The sequence below is a fragment of the Atractosteus spatula genome, chromosome 6 (genome assembly GCF_055471065.1).
Source record: "Atractosteus spatula isolate fAtrSpa1 chromosome 6, fAtrSpa1.hap1, whole genome shotgun sequence".
NCBI classification, from domain to species: domain Eukaryota; kingdom Metazoa; phylum Chordata; class Actinopteri; order Semionotiformes; family Lepisosteidae; genus Atractosteus; species Atractosteus spatula.
In genome coordinates, this window is record NC_142711.1 from 54,099,515 (window position 1) to 54,120,522 (window position 21,008).

The window sequence follows — 21,008 nt, forward strand, 5'->3', positions numbered from 1 at the left end:
ACAATTTTAGTCACTACGTTCTAGAAAAGATATTGTGGCCCTGGAATCAGTCTTAAGAGTATCCAAATACATTCCGTGGCTTAAGGGAATGTCCTACACTAACAGGCTGAAGGAATGACTTTTAGTCTTGAACAGGGAAGACTACGAGGGGACCTGACACAAGAATTTATAATCCGTAAAGGCAAAGACAAAGTCAGCATAGCAATTTGTTTTCCAGAACTGACAGTTACCATGAAGCACAAAGATGATTCCAGAGGAAACCGAATGGAAGTGTGTTTAAAATACAAGAATGCACTTCTTTACCCACAGATCTGTGGGACTATGGAACAAACTACCCAGCCATGTTGTCAAAGCCAAAACCCTGGCTTCTTTTAAGAAACACCTGGATGAGATCCTTGGATCAATTAACTACCAAATGGGCTAGATGGGCCAAATTCATTTCTTTTAATTAGAATGTTATAATAATGGCAAAAATACTTGCAGCTCTGGATAATATTCAATAAATATTGCATGTTATCTGAATCATTGCAGCTGCCTGGACACTGAACTCAGGCAGTTGGACTTCAAGAGCACCTTTAAGTGCTAAACCAATTGATAAGAACATCTTATATCCACAATAACATAAACGTCCCCTATAATGACTATTACAGTAATGCTCACCCATTATGCACTCTCTACAATATACAGCGGTTATATCTATTAGAATTGATGGGTGCAAGTCTGAGTATCCAATGTTGTGACATCATATCATTTCTGAACCATAATAGTGATGCTCAAAAAGAAATCTCTGATTTATACATTTAGTAATGTGAGAATGAGACTTTGATTATGTTATGGAAAGGCTAAAGCCTGTCATAATAACTATTCAATGTTTTACTCAAAACTGAAGTAACACTTACCCTTTTCACATTGTTTTTAGTATGTAAAAATGCCAGAACACCACAAAAGCAATTACTGCACCAGTGCTAAAGTGTTTTTCTGTCCTGGAATTTAAAAGATTATGTAGAATTGGAAAATAATTGTTTTAAAAAAACAATTAAATGCTTTAAAGTCAGAAAACAATAAGACTACTGTATATCAACTGTAAAAGGTGTGAAGTGTCTTTATTAAGATTGTTCTGATGCAGCCTTTTAGCCATCAGCAAAAAAAACCCTCAAGTAATAACTTACTTTCTTCTATAGTATAGCTAAATTAACTGTGATAATAAATAAATGTTATAGGAGATAGATAATATATATTAATTACATAATTTTAAGTTAAAACCACCATGAATTTCTGCATACATGGATGAGAAAAATAATTTAATAACATACAACCTATTAAAACTATTCACATGCCTTACAACTGCACTGTTACTGTACTTAAACTAGACACCTTGATTTCAAGTCATTACCGCATATCATACATTAAGTACCTTTAGGTTCCGACTATCTTTCCCGTAATCTTTAATACAAAATAATAAGAAATATAAACTAAGTTTGCAATACTTAGCAATTATAGTCTATATATATATTCTATATACATTTCGAAAGCCTTGCATTTTGCATTTTTATAGGGCTGCTTAAAAAATTATCTTCGAGAGCCCTCTTCCACAGCCCAAATAATTCGATATAGAACTTAGCCTTTGCACAACCTAAGTCTGCTCTGCAGAACAGGAACATTATGAGGGACATAAAATCAATGCTAGAAAACAGTCATCATTGTATGGCTTCACTTGAAGTGCCTCTAGTCTGACAGCAGGTTTTCTTCCCATCCCTGGTACCAGCATTACAAGTCACAATGTTCACCTTTACTGCCAAAGTGTTCATTGACAAAAGCCCAACATTATGACATGACTCCAAAGACAGGGTTGTGGCGACAGATACTGGGACCATACTCCTCATAGTCCTTCTTAGTGTGGCACACGTGGAAGAATTCAGGCTGCAGAAATATAAAAAAGCAGAGGAAGATTCTGAATTCAAAATTGGGTGTATTGTGTATTGGGTGTACAATACTGAAGTATTGCTGTGGAACTTATAATAAATGTCCTTTAGTAATGAGAAAGACCCATTTTCAGACCAGTGAAAATGAAAAATAGACTAACTCTAACTTTTAAATTTTCGTCACTGTTAGGCTGTACTTTTGTTTTAAACCCTTTACTCTTAGGTGCACATTCACTTCCCAAGAAACAATTTAAAAGGCATTTTAAGAAACAGACTGCTATTCTAAGTATTTCTGAGGCAAGAGGAGCTCTACAGGACACTGTGTGGCAAAACTGAATAAAGCCAATTCAATAGAATTTTAGAACACCTACAGTGCATGAATATTCATTGTTTCTATTGAGGGGTTTTACTGTCAGATATCAGAAATAGGTCTTTAAAAACCTACAGTAAGCTAGTTTCACTGTAAAGGACATATTTGTGTTAAAAAAACAACTGCAGCTGAAAACTGGAGCACTTGGCTCTCAGTATACAAAAACTGAATATTGAAAAATTGGTTCCTCTCAGAATCACAATTTATAAATTATTTTCAGTTTTAAGAACCTTTGGTTTAACTTATTAATGTTTTGTGCATTTTAACCTTTCTAAAAAGAAAATCATTTCTGATACACAAACACTTAAAAAACTGGGTACCCAATAATTTCCCTTTTAGTGATGCTTTTACTTACCGTTGAAGCAAGCATGGAACCTCCAAACCAAACTGCATAGCGTTGCATGTGATGTGTTATTACCTGAACTTCAATGGGTTTGGGCTACAATAATACAACAGAAATAAAACATTAATGAACTGTGTCTAATCTGTACTGTCATGTCATGTCATGTGCCAAACCGCTTTATACCACACGGTGTCGCAGGAAGCCAGAGGCTACCCAGCAAGCAACGAGCGCAAGGCAGGGTATAGCCTGGACAAGGCGCCACTCCATCGCAGGGCCAGACCAAGCCAATCATACATGGGGACAATATGGAGGCCACGGTAAAGGCAGAAGGGGGGAATTTGGCCCGGACACCGGGATAACTCACTACTCTTATCGTGAAATGCCCGGGGATCTTTAACAACCAATGAGAGTCAGGACCTCGTTTTAACGTCTCATCCGAAAGACAGCACCCACTACAGTATAGTGTCCCCGCCACTATACAGGGGCATTAGGACTCACACAGACCACAGGGTGGGCGCCCCCCGCTGGTCACAACACAAATTCCAGTAGCAACCATAGCTTCCCAGGAGGTCTCCCAGCCAGGTACTGACCAGGCTCAACCCTGCTTAGCTTCAGTGGGTAGCCAGTTGAGAGCTACAGAAAGATATGGCTGCTGGCTCTATACTGTAATATCAATGACAATTTTTAAGCCAAATGTTATACAGAAAATCTAAAAGAAAAATGAGTTCATGTGGCACAAAATTCTTATGTTACAAAAAGTAAACAGTGAAATGGACAGCAACGACTCACTTATGCCCTTCAAAGTCAAACCATATGTGTTGCTTTGAAAAGAGCAGACGATTATACAGACAGTACTTACGACTTTACAAAGTTAAAACCATTGCAAGAGAATTTTTCTGGTGGTATGTGAAAGCAATTCCAGTATGATTAAATGATGAATCTGCATTATTGTTTACTGTTTGCCCACTCAATCATACCTTTATCCTCCCGCCACTTAGCTCTTCACTAAGTCTTAACCTGGCATCAACCACTCTCTTCAGATCCCTCTGTAAACGTCGTCCAAAGTCCCTAAACATCGTAGATCCACCAGAAAGGACAACATTCTGCAACATATCAAAAACACAACTATGACATTTTACTGAAACATCAACACTGAGATTTCAGAAATTAACGTTTAGATCTGCAGTCAGAAAAGGATTTTTTTTATCAGAATCTCTACAGCTCCATACATGCACACAAATAACAGCACTAACAGTTTTATTGTGAATAAATGAACAGAATTTTCTACATTTAGAATTCTATATCGGGCCACTGCGGACTTAACCCATGTTTTGGTATCGTAGTATGGTTCTGTGTTTTATCTTTCCAACATCAACAAATCTGTAGTGGAAACAAATGTCTGACAGATACAATACTGTGTTTAATGTTTTCCTTAGCCTTACAGTATTAATTACAAATAAATACCAACTTCCTGTAGCTAAGTGAATGTACAGAATAACCAGAGATGCTCGTCATATCCGGAAAAGGACAACTTGGATGACAGAACTCCATCTAAATAACTTATTTACCCTATTGTTAATATTACACATTACTATTTGTAAGAAAACAAAGCTCCATAAAGAGGCGAGCAGTAAGCTCAACAGCAGGAGGACTTTTCAGTTAATTCATAAAAACTGATCATTTTTATGACACCAAAATAAGGGCATTTAGCTGGTTCTCATGGGGAAGAGGCAATGTGGAAAATGAGAAAACATCCTCTGGCAGGCTCACACATTGATGGACACTGATAACAAAGACTTACACAGCAGGTCTGGCTTCATCCCTCATTGCAGGGGTCAATCCATTGTTAATGGTGTCAGGGGAAATTTATCCAGCCGTTTACAGAATCATGCTATTGTGTATCAGTGCAAGATACAATATCTCATTCTGAAAGCCACACCATCTTGAGTTCTCCCACCCCCAGGCCCTTTTACTCCCAGTGCTAGACAGGCAGATTAAATGATGGATATGCTATACCATTCCTCACATGATATACAGAAAATTAGATTTACATTTCAGCACTTGTATTCCACACCAAGCAGCTCTTTTAGTCATAGGTCAGCTCAGGAAAACACATTTCAGATTGCATAACAACTGTATTTACTGTGAATTTCATTACGATTTGCTATCAGTAGTTTTATATCCTTAATTTAGGAGTGATTTTAAGTACTAGTCAGTTACACATCAGTTAATAAGTCTTACCTTTTAGGATAAAATTAAAGAATTGTAAGGAAAACAAACAAGCAAACAAACTGGCTTTCAGTACAAAAGATCTGAAGCACACTATAAAAGGTCTGAACCACTGATCTGCTGCAAATGTGCCATATTAAAATAACAATAAAACAACATTTGCCTAAACTGCTTTCTAACTGCAAGACTAATATATTGAGCACTGTAAAGGAAATGTTTGGTGTATATAAGGTAAACACTGCCATCTAGCTTACATGCTATAGATATCTTGTTAAAATACTCCCTTAAATCATTGAAACCTTGAAACCTTGAAACATTTACATTAATTACAGGTTTGCAATTTGGCAGTATACATAAACGCTAAAAATCTGCACAGGCCTTGTAGCCTTTGTGGCAATTAATAGGCCTATATGATTAAACACTTACTATATGCACCATATTGAATACTATATTGAAGCAGCTTTGAAAGTTGATTATAAAAGAACCTTAAATTTTAACATTTTTCTTTATGATTCAATCTCTTCCCCTGACCAAGGAGAATAGTAGTCACATACGCACTTCCAAGACACGTAGGACTGAAGGACTCTCACATTACAATATACTGTATAGTCAGGGCATGAATCAACATCAGACAGACCAATCTAGCACTGTATCATCCAGTGAAATTATTCTTCTTATCAAGTGTATTCATCTCTAGTGTTAAAAACTCTAAACTGTATTTACAACTCTAATTATATGTATTTATTACTTCTAAACTTGAATTCCTGTATCCATAACTATGCACAACTATTCTTCTATGCATAATTACCACTGAACAATGATAGTCTCAGTGTAATCAGCTACACTGGCAACTGGACTCATCCTAGACTGTGAGCAATTTCCAAGGTGTAGATGTGAGGTGCAGACTGACGTAATTGCTGCAGTCAGGCACTTGATACAAAAAAGGATCTGTGTTGCTACTGAGCCAGGATTTCGTATGGAGACTGTGTGAAGAACGTTTTAAGCAGGAGGAAAAAGCAGAAGAAAGAAGGGTGACTGTGCTCTTTCTTACAGGGAGAGGATCATTAGACAGAGTGAAGTACCCCAGGCTCATGCCATTTTGAAACCTTACCTTGTACAGTGGCCGTCTGACATCTATTGGGCAATTCTGTATTACATCATCAACTACATCTGAAATGGGCTGCATAAAATCAGGGTTGGCAAACTAGAAAAAAAATCTGTTATCGGCACAACTTAGTTTATCCTCTGTATTTAAGGTATGAAGGTACTGTATGTATTTATAAAATATCACAACCAACAGAACACAGATTAATCTATATCTGTTTTTGCATTCCATCAGTATTTACTGCCACTGTAGGACTACCTCAAATGTGTGCTGAAATAATATACAACATTATGAAATAAGTCACATTATATTTGAAAGTAAACTTTTTCACTTAACCATAGTGTCATTCAAGTCACTAGAAGGCCATCAATTCCAAATGGTTCATTTCTAAAAAAGAATGTGTTAGAAGACATCTTACCTCTGGATGAAAGAAGATTTCTGGGCCCAGGAATCTTTCATATCCAACATCTATCAGGAATTCTCTTTTGCTTATGACATTAATGCCCTTGTACTTCTTTATCCATTTTCCAGGATCTGTGTCATATTTTGTAAATTCCTTGACAATATCTGGACAGATGTAACAGTACCTTTCCTAATAAATGAATAGATTTGTTAATATTGCACACATACATTATAGTATTGAAGTAGTTCAGGTGGGGAGCTGCGTCAGCATGCGTAGGCTGCAAAGGAACAAGTAATAGGTTTATTCCATGCTGAAAACAGAAGAAAGAGAACACAACGTTTTCACACCTGAAGGAGGCTCCACGGCCGAAACGTTGTGTTTTCTTTCTTCTCTTTTCAGCATGGAATAAACCTATTACTTGTTCCATTATAGTATTGTTTAATTATATACTGATTGGAACTTAATTATGTATGAGATATTAGGCAAACACTCGATACCACATGAACAAACCCAAGGGTAGAGAGAGTAAACAAGAAATCATAAATAATTCAAATCTGCACTGAGCTGCGCGCAAGAACATAAGAACGATTACAAATGAGAGCAGGCCATTTGGCCCATCTAGGTTGCTTTATAGTTAGTAGTTAACTGATCCAAGGATCTCATCCAGCCGTATAATATACATATTGTATATGTGGCTGGATCTTACCATGTATAGTTTATTTTGAGTTGTTCTGACCAAGTTAAAACATTTTTGTATGTCAAGCTTGAGTTCTTCTCCCCCAGACTAAGCTGTACCAGTCGGTTCTTGGGCTTGAGCTGGTGGTTCACCACAAGGCAATACATTATAGAGCAATACTATCTGTGCACAAGATTTAAAATGGATTAGCTAGCGTGCAACAGTTTAGGACAGGGCAAAATATTTCTCTATACTAAAATCTCAATTACAAATACCCTCCAGTTTTATATTTCTCTGTCCCACGTAAAAGTTACAGGAACAGGAATGGGTTTGCCTGAGAAAAAGAGTCGTATAGTGCACAGTTACATGGATCTTTATTTTGTGTTTGGCATGTGTAGCAAAGTTTTTATCTGATTGGAGGCTAGGGGTCATTACATGGTCATGGTTTTCAAGATCAGATTTTGCAAAAGAAACAAACTACATTAGACACTGCTGTGAACAGGCATCTTATCTGTAAGAGAAACAATATTTTCTATATACAGTATGTGTGCCACTTCTTTATTTGTAAACCAACTTGTAAAAGGTACAAAAGAGCTGTCCTTTTTCTTCATCTAGGTACTCTGTGATTAACAGAGACTGAAAATTTGAAAATGAATTGTGCAGAATTTAATTTTAAGGGTTCGGCTCACTGCAGGGATAAACCTCCTGTTTTCGCGTGAGCAGTCAGTAACTTACCTTGATTGCCTTTGCCGTTTCCAGGGACTGCTCAGGAGGGATTCCTATCTCTCTTTCTCTCAGGAGCTGCTGTATAAAATACGTGATGTCTCTGCCTGCAATGGGGATGTGTTTGATGCAGCTTCCAATGACGTATCCTTCTGCCTGTGAAAAAAGAGAAAATACAGAGCACAGCACTCTGACAGGTCTCATTACATTGTATGCAGCGTTGCTCTAGTTTTCATTGCTCATCCAGAAACAGTTAAATACTGCCCACCCGTACCTCATTTTAGGAACGTAATTCGTTCCCAAAACCCCTTACGTATAGCGAAAATTCGTTAGAAGATTTGTAAAGAAACGTAAAAAAAAAAATCTGTCCAAATCGTACAATCCGTTCCGAACCCCAAAGATGTCACCCCTAAGTTTACTTATTTCTCCAAAAAAAGGACAAAAGAAGCAATATTAAGTAACATTCATACTGTGGTAACCACTTCATCTGTTTTTTGTGTAACTACACTCACAGTTTTCCTTTCCTTAACACCCGACAGATCTTAGACGAAAAGTAAGAGTGCACACAATACTGCAGCGAATTCGGGTTCTCGGGCTTGTGCCCTCGCCGCTCCCGCCCCAGGTCCCAGGTCCCAGGTCCCAGGTACCAACAGGGGTATTGCCGGCTGAGCTAAAGAACGCGTTCCTCAGCCCGGGCGTCCAACATCCCCGTCATGCGCAGGGGCGTATTCGTTACAATAGCGAACAACGCAGGAAGAGACGCAAGACGCGGTGAACTGTATCACACACGTCTCTCACGCCGCTCCGCAGGCTCTGTGCTGGCTCTCGCCCTTATTAGTGGAGGGTGATGCGTACACTCGATATGAAACGAGTCGCATGACTCCTCTTCACTCTCTGCATTCTTAAAAAGAGGTGTATATTCGTCCATGTGGATGAATGGACATTTTAAACATAACAGACTAGATTTGGGGGTGCTTATCATACTTCCCCTTAAAAGACGCTTCTTCTACACAAAGACCGTGGCGTCTTCTTAAAGCCAATGGTACTGAGAATTTTAGTTTTGCAATATGCCAGTATATCCACAGGTCTGATTTCTGATGAATATACAAAAACAGCCAACAAGGAAGGCTTTTCCTTCTGCATTGCAGCGTCTCTGATAAGGACAGAATATTTTTATTTTTAAGCTTCAGAATACCTGAGTAACCACTGAAACACAAGCCAAATACAAACTGTTTCTTTAAAGGAATGAATTACATTAATCAACAGTATTACAAGGTTGCTGTGAAAAAAATATATACTAAGATGGGCTTTTTTATAACATCTACTTTAGATTTTTATTTTACATTCCATGAGCATAATAGTTGAAATATATTTCAGTATAAACCACATCTAAAATGAGGAACATGCCTCTTACCACTGGAATCACATGAGTCACTCCATCTCCACTGTCTATGACAATACCAGTCAGCGTACGTTCTCCAACCTGCCTGGAAGTCCAAGAAGCTGCCAGAGCCAAAACTGCCTACAAGAAAAAGTAAAGAATGTCCCTTATACCAACAATACCCATGGGAGCTAAAAATTGGATTAAATGATACATCTGTGTACCTGCACAGCAATATAGAGACCAGGAACATTAAATGATTCAAACATGATTTCTGCTAAGTATTCTCTGTTCTCAGGAGTGTTCAGTGGAGGTTCTGTCTACAAACAACAACAAAAAAAAAGTTATTTAAAATATGCACTGTATATACACGTGGCAGAGTATATTTAAAGCATTCAAATGATGGTACTGTAAAAAAGTCACAGAATAGCATATTAATAGATGTACAGTAGATGACAAAGTCTAAATGTGTGTATTTATATATTTTTGTCACATTGTCTTTGCATTTCTTACCATAAGGAAATAATGGTCTTCAGGCTCTGCTCGTAGATATTTAAATATTACTTGTTCCATAAATCTCTCCATCAAATCCCAGTCTTCAATTATACCATGTCGAATTGGCCACTAAAACCAAGCAAGAAAATAATGACAGCTTCAAAACCATATAGAATATGCTGTTCTCTATTCGGCAGAGAGATTTTAAAAAGGCAGCAAATGTTATCCAACACTTTATGAAAAATTAATTTACCAGAGACTACAACTAATAACGTGACCTTGTGAGAACCTCATTATTATCTGACACTGGAGAAATGAAGGTTAGCAATTTTGAACTGAAGCCGGCAATCTCTGACAATAATAAGATGATGACTAGATAACACCAGAACCCTTCCCTCCCCTGTGGAGCAGAAATGCTTCACCTTTGTTGCATAGGTTGGCTTATCAATAGCTTCATCTCCAATGAAGAAATCTAAATCATCCACTCCACGCATCAGCCTCCTCTGTGCCTGGTCACCCACTTTTGCAGATTCTCTTATAGCAATACCTACAAAGAAAAAAATCAAATTTAATATACAGTAATTAGGCCAATTTCCAACCCACTGTTCTTCCATAATGTTTCAAGCTATCCCCAAGCATAGGCACCTCTGTGGAAATTGCCGGTGAAAACGTTAAATACAGGCTGTTCTCCACAGTAACAGGGTAACATCAACTCTTCCTTCAACAGCTCTCTAGTGGTGTGTGACTTGGTCTCAGTGAAGTACACAATGCCCTGTTTTCTGATGCTCAAAATCTTAAAATCCTAAAATCATAGCCTTTCACAATTTGTAGACTGTGTGAAAAATAGCTGCGTTTGATCAGAAGTACAGTCATATCCATTAATCTATCCATTTTCTCACCCCTTTATCCAATATTGGGTCGTGGGTTCACACACACCAGGGACAATTTTCCTAATAGTCAATTTACCTATCAACATGTCTTGGGACTGTGAGAGGAGTCCGAGCACCTTAAGGAAACCCATGCAAACATGGGGAGAACATACAAACTCCATGCAGATAGCACCCCAGGATTTGAACCCAGGGCCCCAGCACTGCAAGGCAGCAATGCAAACTACTGTGCCACCCAAGAATATTTACTTAAACAGGAAAAAACTTTCTGTTAAACATGTTAGTGTTTCAGTTTTTCTCAAAAGTACTGAAAAGTTCAGCTCCTGTTTCTCTTTGTGGATCATAGGTCAGCTGAAATCATTTTTTTTTAAATTTCATTTCTTGTCAAAATTACACTGCTTTGGCAATTTAAATAAGAATTTGTATGAGTCACACAGTTCATTCACTGCCTACTGTCATCCCACAGGTAAAATAAAGACCTATGAGTAACTCAATACGGGGGATTCAGTTTAGACAAGAAAGTTTTGATACATAACTTTAACAGTGTGTGACTGAGCCATTCGTTTTGGTGCACGCTAAAGAGAAATATCTATTCTTAATGTTAGTATTTTTAATGCTTAAAGGTCATGAGAAGATTCAACAGATGATGATAAACAGCACATTTGTCTCTTCTGTTTTCAGATACAGCTGTATGTGCTACACAATCTATCCTGCACATATGCAGAAAAATGAGCTTTAGAGGGCAGGTTACACATACATTGGATTTCATTGCATTTTGCATGAAAATGTCATGTGTAGCCCTTGCAGCAAGAATAACCTCTGCTTTTTATAAATCTAATCACAGGTTCTTTGCAGCTTACTACATCTTTACTTTATCAACATGAAACATAAAGAATACAGTAACTCTTACTATCCTTAATAGAGGCGTATTCAAAAATAAATTATGACTTTTTTCATAATGCACCTATTTGTGTTTTTTAAATAATGTACATTAGATTTTTGTGCACCACATAGTTATTTCTTGGAGTATTATTCAACTGCTTTTTCTACATCATAGTTTTTGACCTAATGTAAGAAAGTGTTATCACTGTGTACTGAGCATCAAAAGAAATGTAACACTCCATATGTGTGTGTTTTCAGAAAATGCTACAAAGCAGATGGTTATTTTCCTAATAATAACTTTGAGAATCTGTTGCAGTTATAGGAGATGTTTCCTTTGAATCTCAGTACTCAAACTATAAAAGCTGACTATATTTTCATGGCCTTAACTGTTTTATTAATACTCACATGAAGGGATGATGAACTGTGGTTCAGTATTCCCAGCATAGCCAATCTTTGTGTATCTGTAGGTACAGAGCAGACTTAGTGTTAGTTTTATTTTTGTTTAAAACCTCTTTGAAAAACACAAAATATAGGCCTGCATTGAGTGAGACCAAAATATATATTACTGCATTATTATTGCAAATGCCTATTTGTTAAATTCAGTGATTTCAATTGGTGCCAACAGAAAGCAATTTGTATTTCACAAGCACCTGTTCATCTGTTCATTGCATTGTCTGTGTTGTAAGCCTAAATGTGAGAAATACAAAAACCAATATCATATACTTTAATGGAAAGAAAATGTTGTAGTTCTTAAGAGACAAAATGAACATCACTTGCATGACTTAACTCAAATTTGTAAGCAGTCTTGATCAATAAGATGAAATGTACTAAAGAACATCAAAATTGAAACTCCTCCATTCCTCATCAATATATGTCATGATTATTACAAGTTTTCAGGTCTTTTACATTTAAATACGGAGGCCTACCAATGCACTAACAAGATACTGTAGTGCAAATTTAACATTCTAATTCCCTTATGATACACTAACAACGTTAGGAAAATAATACACCCATCTGAAAGTTTATGCAGTATCCAAAAATTTGGCTGATTATTCATTGCAACCAAAGATATACACAGATACAGTCTTTTAAAAATATGAAATAACCAGCTACATAAAATATTTCTTTTGTTACAGACATGAGATTTGAAAAGGACAATACATCAAAGGAAATAGAGGTTAACATACTGTACAGTACATGTTTGATAATCCCCTTGCCTCTATCTATAATCACAAACTGCTAAATCTACAGTAGTCAGCTTTCACAGTTGATTACAGCCTACTAATCAGCACATTAAGATTGAGTAGTGTCCATGTTTTCCTCTCAGGGATGCACTGTCGGAGCTAATCACGTCTCAGTCATGAAGCAAGCTCTGAAGTTCCCACAACACCATTTGCACTGAATGCAGGAAGGTGTGGCTAAAACCACTGTAAACTCACAGGCACCCAGATAGTCACTGTGGTCACTAATATGCTACAATAACCCAGCTGTCTCAAACCTACCCAATCTCTGCAATACCTGGTGAATTGTGTATCGCTTAAAGTTGTGACTTTAAGGAATCCCAGTCACAGCAAACTAATGACATAGGCCAGTCAATGACAAATGACGCTTAGCACACCCATTTTAGAGACATTTTGTCAACAGGGAAGCAGATTAGAAACCTGAATTTCATGTTTCCACATTTGCGTTGCCAGTTTGATTTAGTTAAGAAATACTGTACGGGTATCACTTTTTCATTTTGTATGGTAAATATTACCCATCCCTCCATGAAATCATAAATGAAAAGGGTAAAATCAGTTCTCAGCTAAATGCTGTGTTGAACTGTTAGAACATTTTATGTTACCAAACAAAAATACCAATCACTATTACAGAATCTGAGCCACGCACAGACTGTAAAATATCTTAATTTTGCAAAGAAAGGGGGTCATACAGTACAGTATGTAGGCCTATCAACAAATGTGCATAAGGTATTAAAAACACTAAACCTTTTATTTTGAACTTCATTTATTTGTACCACTTTAGTTAAATCTAAACAAACAAAATATGACCACTATTATTTTGAGAAAAGCCGAGCCCAAGATTATATACAAAAGTACTACTTAAGTATTTCAGAGATCTTTCAGATTCATAATTCATTTAGCAATATTTGGTTATTACTTTGCTTTAGATATATTATTTTTCTACCATTTTATACCAATTTAATTGTTGTTTAAATTTACAACTGCAGTACACAAGTGTTAACGTTTGTATGTGAATTATTTTACCCTCAGTATCAAAGCTACCATACAATAGCTATTATTCATTTTCATATTTTACTTGGTATACAGAACAAGTTGATAATGTAATTCAAACCATGGGAAAGATTATTATATTATGATATATGCGTCCAAAAATAGCATTTCTTTTTGTCTTTCCCTACAATGTGATAAATATCAAGTTTAACTTTAACCTGTTAACATTGTAATCCACCGACCTTCTGTTTAACGGAGTATCCATGCTTTGTAAAAAGCTAACACACTACTGTACACTATATGTATAATCGATTACTATCTACCATAAACGAGTGTCATTTCTATTCTACAGGTCCCCACTGTTAGTTTAAGATAGTGTATTTGAAAACAAGTTTGACAACAATTTCATTATGACAAAACCTAGTTTTTACACAAGTAAAACATTTTTAAATATAATAAATCGTTCAATGACAGCAATCCGCACCTGTCATTAAACGACGTGCACCCGTTTAATGACACTATAATAACAAACAAATGTCAGTGACCATATTTTTATACAACACTCATTAAGAAAACCTCAGTGTAAAACGTGTTTATGTAGTACGTATGCTGTAGAGGTGTTTGTTCAATTTTAAGTATGTTCAAGAAGTAAACTGATCATTAAAAAACAAAAATTAAATACAATCGCTAGCTCACCCAGTTCCACAGTCAATCACGCAAGGAGGTAAATGCACAGCCATTGCTTAGGTTAGACAAAGAACCCTGTCTTACTGTAACATGAATAAATAACAAAATATGTATTTTGACTTCTAAATTAAGGAAACCGTACTACAGGACGCTGCAATGCCATGTACCGTTACTCCTCCGTAATGATGACAGCATGAATACTTCCCGAGTCAAAGGTGGAAAACATGGAGTCGTTCCTGGATATTATCCGAAACAAACAGGGAGAGCTGTCCCTATGGCAACGGGTATGGCCTGCTTGGGATCATGCTGTAGCTGCATAGACAATCAAACACGTTATTTCGTTTTAGTTCTAAAATTTTAATACCTAGCATCTATAAATCAGCTTCATATTGTTGTGAAAGAGGATTAAGTGCTTGGACCGTGACGTGTTTATTTGCCCCATTTGTTTAGTTCGTGTTTGCCTTTATCCGTGGCGATTTAGTTAATACTGTACATTGAACATTGTGTACTTGGATGTCTGTAGGCATAGTTACAGTGCAATACTAAGAAGAAATGTTTAAATTGCAACATACAGCACAATCACGGCGTTTGTAGTCACACAGTGAAGTTAAAAGTTTAAGTTTCAAGATACAGTATGGGCAGGCACTAAGAGTGTAGGATTGCAAAAAACAGCACATTGTTCGGAAAAGCTTTTCTTGTATCTTGTCTACAGCAGTGGGTGTCAGTCGACACGTATGATAAAACAATTTGTAAGTCAGATTGTCTAATGCTATTGGAATTGCAATTATTGGGGGGTGACAGCTGTGAAGCAGTCCTTGTATTTTTATTTTTTAATTTCTGCTTTTATTTGCATAGGCACTGATCAGGGCTTTATACAGTATGTTGTGCCTGCTATGAAAACAAGACTCACAGATTTATAATAGCAAAATTAGTTTTTGTCGTATTAGAGCAACAATTGTGTATGGAAAAAACAAAGGTATGGGCTCAAAACAAAGATAATTCATTCAGACATGCCATTTTTAAAAGTGCCAAGTGTAAAAAAATCCATATGATTCAAAATGGGTGATTTCTGAGCCACCTAAGGTTTGCAGGCTAACTGAATATGAACAAGAATGCAGATTTTAATGGTGCAAAGGACTGGTGTATATTTACTTCCTTTATGTTATTCATCTCCTGGAAAACTCGGGTTATGACAGGAGTTAATTTGAAATGTTGCTTACCTCACATATGTTATTGTTTTATTGAACTTGGCACACTCACAGGATGTGAATGAGTAATATATTTAGTCTGTACTGTATTTTTTCAGGTCGCAAAATTGGAAGCAATGAAATATATACAGAAGGTTTGGGGGTGAGTGAAGGATTACGCCTTTCCTGCAACCCTGAATAGATATAACCATTGTAAATCTGAGAAGGAATTCATTTACATCTGTAGTCGTCTACATTTTTATTGTGTGTGAGAGATGTGGTGAAATTGTATGTTTTCTCATAAATTGAATTTCAAATTCATTATCAGAAAATATAGTTGCCTTTTTTTCTGGACAGACCATCCTTTTCTTTTACAACTATAAAATATTAAATGTTTTCAGTCTGTCTTTGTTGGCTCTAAATGCTCCAGATATATTTTTAATGAACCACAAGCTCATGACCTTTTGGAAAAATAAATTAATCATATGTACATATTTCATATTTTTACATGTAAAAAATGATATTTTAACTAAAACTGTGAATGGGTTTGCTCATTTTACCCAACTCGGCTCTACTTAAATCATTTATATAAGGCCCTTCCAAAAGTTTAAAAAAAATAACAATGGTTTAAAGAAACCCATCAGCTTTATAGATTGACATTCAGTAAATTCCAGAGCTGAGGATCACAGAATCACACAATCAGCAGAATTTTCACTCGTTTAATCTTGCCTGCCACAATGAATATAACAGTAAATTCATAACTAGCCAACACAAACCCCCCAAGCACATTGGTGCACACAGACTATTTGTGGCTGTAGGGATCAAGGATAAAACTGCTTTCTCTTGTTATCTCCATATGCATTGCATTTTGGACTCCTAGACTCTAATATTTGGCTTCACCACTGACTCAGCCTATTTTCAACACTGTTGTTTAATTTGTTTTTATACAGCAATAGTTTAAGCTAAATTCTTCCAATATTCAATGACAACTGACATGATTCACCACTAGATGGGGATGCTACCACAATTACTGTTGCAGGTGTCCTCATTGTGAACCTATTCTTGCTGTATTAAAAAAGAAACATCCTTATATTAAAATTGGTATTGTAATCTGCAATCTACACAAGACTTGTTATTAAATGACGTTTTAGTTTATTTTTATAGCCACTGATTTTACTTGTAGGCTCTGGTTCTCCATCGATGCTGTATATTGGATAAAGCAGTTAGAAAATCGATGGATGATTTGATACATGTAGAATTAAAAGATTTTAATCTTAGGCCCTTCTGACAAAATAATTCTTAAAGAATTGATCATATCATACTTTCATTATTGTTGTTTATGTCAAAGTAATGGGTTAGTATTACAGTAGGTCCTGTCTGCTAGAATGAACCACTTTAAAGCGTGTCCCTTTTTAAAAAAGATATGTTTTATCAGATGTTTAGTGGCCCAATAAACTATCCATGTTTTCTGTGTAACTGTTTTTGTTTCAATTCCCAAAACATCTTTATCACTCTCTTTTCCAGCCCCTGCCAAACAGGACTTTCAAGTAAAGACAAGTTCTGCAAAACGCTAATATTTATAGTAGCTCTGAGAGCTAAAAATCCTGAATGGTTCATTAAAGTCTACAATTGAGTTAAAATTTATCTGGTGCCCCATTATGAAACTTTCTTCAGATGTAGGATTAGCATGCAACTCATACACACTCAGATGCTTTTGAATTTCAAAACATTGGTGACTGATAAGTTAATAATTCATTGTGCATTTTCCCTACCTGGATGTATATTATAATCAGAGAAGTTTGAAACATAATTATTTTATTATGTTGCAGATACATATACAGTATATACAAACAACTTTGTTGGGCTCCTATTCTAATACTCTTCTAACCGTATAAAGGACATCACGGCATTTACATAGTAGGCAAGACAAGGTCAGTTCCAATCTGAAAATAGTGCAAGATTCCTTTTAAGTTTTCTCATGTATGACTTTCCATGTTGGATAAAGCTGTACATACAGTATTTATACAGTACATACATGTTGTAGAAGGGCAATATTAACTGGATTACATTCCCCAGAAGTTTGTAAAGAATGACACTGCTGTCATCTGCCCCGCTGGTTAAATTCAACTGGTCGAGTGACAATTTAAGCATCGTGAAGTGGGAACTTGCATAGTTCCACATCTGCCATCACCAAACAGAGAATTTGCTGAGATGTGCTGCATCGGTGTGGAAAGGGGTTAAACTAAAGAGACCAAAAAAACAAAAGAAACCAAAAATGAGTGGAAACTGATTCATGCCAGTAGACAGTGTAGCTAACCCACTTCCTAATTATACAGAGGGATTCAAAAAGATTTCAGTTAGTGCTCAGGTGAGCTATGTTTTGTTTTATGTTTTGAATAACATTCTTTCACACTGTAAGTAAAGTGCACTATTTTACATTCACTACTGTTTCTGTGGGCAGTGTAAATGTGAAGTAGACAAGGTTATTTTAATTATTTTAATGATTTTACCACATTTACCACATTTTTCCATGCTCGTTTGTGGAGAATGTGAGCAGTATGTTGTGATCTTGAAAACCACACACTCTACAGACAAAAGGTGATAGTGCAAAGGAGTATTTTTTTCATCCCATAAATACTCAATAGAGCCATTACAGACTTCTAACGAACCTACAGAACTTCCACATTGACTGCTCTGTTGTACGCCTCAATTAGCAGATCATTCGGCTTGGCATTAAATCACCTCATCACTTGTGCCCAATCAACCTTCTCACTAATGAAGTGATTTAGTGCTTAAAACAATCAGAGTCTCTCCAGTGTACCACAATCAATTAATCAAATTGAATGATCAATTAATCAAATTGACACCAAACACGTGTAATCAATATCCAAAACTTGCTGGTGGAGCTACTGCCCCTACATGTGTAACAATTCCACTTTGGTGTCCAAGCATTTCATGGGCTGCATCTGTGCTAAATGTGACACACTTTGAACAATCGGTTCCGTTTCTATTAATGAAACTGTTTAATAACCTTTGGAGTTTCAAGTATTCACTTCTGTATTTTCTCTGCATTATTCGCTTACTTTCATTGTGCTGTACTGCATTTATCATTTTAATAATCTCTTTACTCTTACGTGTACCAGATAAAAGCCACCAACCCATTTAAGCCTAACCATCACATTGCAAACTCAACTGATTAGGTTCACATTGAAGTCATGCAACTAATTTCAGAGAATGATTTATTACACATGGATGTTTGTCAAGCCAACTAGATTATGAATAATAACATAACATTGGATATTATATTGTATGTATGAAGTACACATGGTTATATTACTCTGGCAATATTACACATCCATCCATTTTCTGTTTCAAACTGTCCAAAAGAGGATCAAGGGGGAGCTGGAGCCTGTCCCAGCAAGTAATGGGCACAAGACAGGATGCACCAGTATATCTCAGAGCACACACAGACACCAGGGCCAATTTTCCCAGAAACCAATTTACCTACTACTGTGTCTATGGACGGTGGGAGCACCCAGAGGAAAACACAGGGAGAACATAAAAACTGTGCAACTAGGAACCCCAGGTCTGGAACAGACCTCATGGAAACCACTGCACCACCACGTCACCCCCCCCCCCACCACCACCACCTCCTTACAATATTATGATCATTATTTTTTCCCACAGCTCACCTTTGGAACCCTGTCAGATTACCAGTGGTCCACATACTGTACCACAAGTTGGGAACCCTGGTTATTGAGCCATTCAGTCTATGCAAACAACTGTTTCATGAAACTTGTGAACTGTTGAACAATACAATTTGATAAAGCTACAACTGAGACTATGGGGAACACTTTGCCATGAAAAATGAGAGTCCAGAGGGTTTCAGATGTTCCTAGTGTACCGTATAAAATTTCCAGCGCACCTGCTGATACACAGGAGTACCAGTACCAGTGAGTTCTGTTGACTTCCATGTGTTTGTGTGCCAAATGTCATTACTCAATGGTGCACAGTTTTCACAATCCAGCACATATTAACTAGTTTAGAATTACTCTGTATAGCAATGTACTCTAAAATAAGTGTTTAAATTAGGCCACATATTTGACAATATAAAAAAACTTAGAATTCAAAACAAATAAAGACTACCTTTTGCTACTGCTGTACTGGGACTTCTGGGAAAAAATGAATTGGCCCTTGATAGAAAATAACACGAGTATTGGAAACCTGCAGCCTCCATAACAATCTGTCCTCTTATCTTCCTCCAAGTAACAGTTCTGTAATTAAATGGGCACTGAAAAGACTGTTTAGAATGCCAAATTAGAAGCCATGAAAAGTTGGAAAGGAAGGATGATAAAAACCATTGCCCATTTAAATACCACTTTCTTAGTTTTCTTTATTTTGCACTATAGGCTCAGATAAATTGAGCTATAGACAGATAAGGAGAATCTATGTGACATGAAAGCTAAAATACAGTTCTGATCAAGGCTCTGCTTATACCAGCTAATGAGCATTCCATTCCTTACAGTGTGAATCATGTGCATTACTGCCAACTCTTGTATTTTAAATGCCCTTTTAGCCAAAGCCAAATGAGACAGGCTAGTGTGGTGAAAAGCTCTTAAACGTGAAAGAGAAGCTTATAATCAAAAACCTTGATCATTAAGCTCATTTGTGTTCAGGCTAATTGGATTGGTTGGTTTTTTTTTCCAAAGACAATCAATAAAATTGTTTCTGTAGAAGCATTTCATATCCCATGTGAATGACGCATTTAGGTAGCATACAGGAGATATTTGCTGTACCATTGCTTTTGAAAATGTGAACTATTTCAGGTTCATCTACTTTAATAAATTTGGTACTAACCTTAAAAATATATATATCACCCCTGTGACCTGAGACCCTGAGACCATCAGTGCCTCCCACTTTAAGATCTGAGCTCAAAGGTCATTTTTTGGTGATTTTTTTTTCTTGAGCTTAGGAGACGTGCTGGAAAACAGGGACATGGAAGGTGTTCTGGAGTATTTGCAAAATAAATATTTTAAAGTACCTGATCTTTTATTTTTTTCACCACATGACAACCATTTTCGCTGTACATAAGTTTTTTTTTAAGATATCTTCCCGGGATTTTGTTTTTGGATGCACCTGTGGCATACTGTAGTCACTGTGCTGCACATACTGTACAGCCTGTAATTGATTTACTTTCATTTGTTGTGTTGTAGGGCTGCATGTCTGGTTAATCTCTTGTTCTATTTGACATGGATTCTGCTACTAAAAACATAGGAACAGTTATGTTTTTAGATGCTCGTCCTTTTAATGGTGAAATACATTATTATGTCAATCAGTAAGCATTTGTAATATATAAGTACCAGTGTTATAAATAAATACGCATGAATTTAAAATAACTAGAAAGGCAACCACAAACAAATATAGAGAACATGTAGGAAATGAAGTTTCCAAAAGTTAGTCCAAAATTATATGCAATCACTTCTTTAA

The 21,008-nt window shown here is 36.4% G+C and overlaps 1 protein-coding gene across 4 annotated transcripts; it reads right to left on the reverse strand.

Moving 5' to 3' along the window:
* Positions 1-1,080: 1,080 nt before the first annotated feature.
* On the reverse strand, positions 1,081-14,533 carry actr3b (actin related protein 3B). Of its 4 annotated transcripts, none has more exons than XM_088919642.1 (12): positions 14,344-14,533; positions 11,822-11,877; positions 10,070-10,194; positions 9,666-9,776; positions 9,377-9,472; positions 9,186-9,293; positions 7,784-7,927; positions 6,388-6,561; positions 5,976-6,068; positions 3,613-3,738; positions 2,648-2,731; positions 1,081-1,920 (listed from the first exon to the last, which is right to left on the reverse strand). In XM_088919642.1, the coding sequence occupies exons 1-12, from the start codon at positions 14,385-14,387 to the stop codon at positions 1,825-1,827; spliced, it is 1,257 nt and encodes a 418-aa protein (XP_088775768.1). In that variant the 5' UTR covers positions 14,388-14,533; the 3' UTR covers positions 1,081-1,824. The 4 variants fall into 4 exon arrangements, with proteins under 4 accessions (XP_088775768.1, XP_088775770.1, XP_088775771.1 ...); XM_088919644.1 differs by having other exon boundaries at positions 14,477-14,495; XM_088919645.1 differs by lacking the exon at positions 14,344-14,533 and adding an exon at positions 12,919-12,959.
* Positions 14,534-21,008: the final 6,475 nt, after the last annotated feature.

Excerpts from the sequence above, each read along its gene's own strand:
- actr3b (XM_088919642.1), bottom strand. The coding sequence starts at position 14,387 with ATGGCTGTGCATTTACCTCCTTGCGTGATTGACTGTGGAACTGG. Across the intron at positions 3,739-5,975 it reads TCAGACGGCCACTGTACAAG|AATGTTGTCCTTTCTGGTGG; the intron begins GTAAGGTTTCAA and ends GATATGTTGCAG. Across the intron at positions 2,732-3,612 it reads TAAGTGGCGGGAGGATAAAG|CCCAAACCCATTGAAGTTCA; the intron begins GTATGATTGAGT and ends GTATTATTGTAG.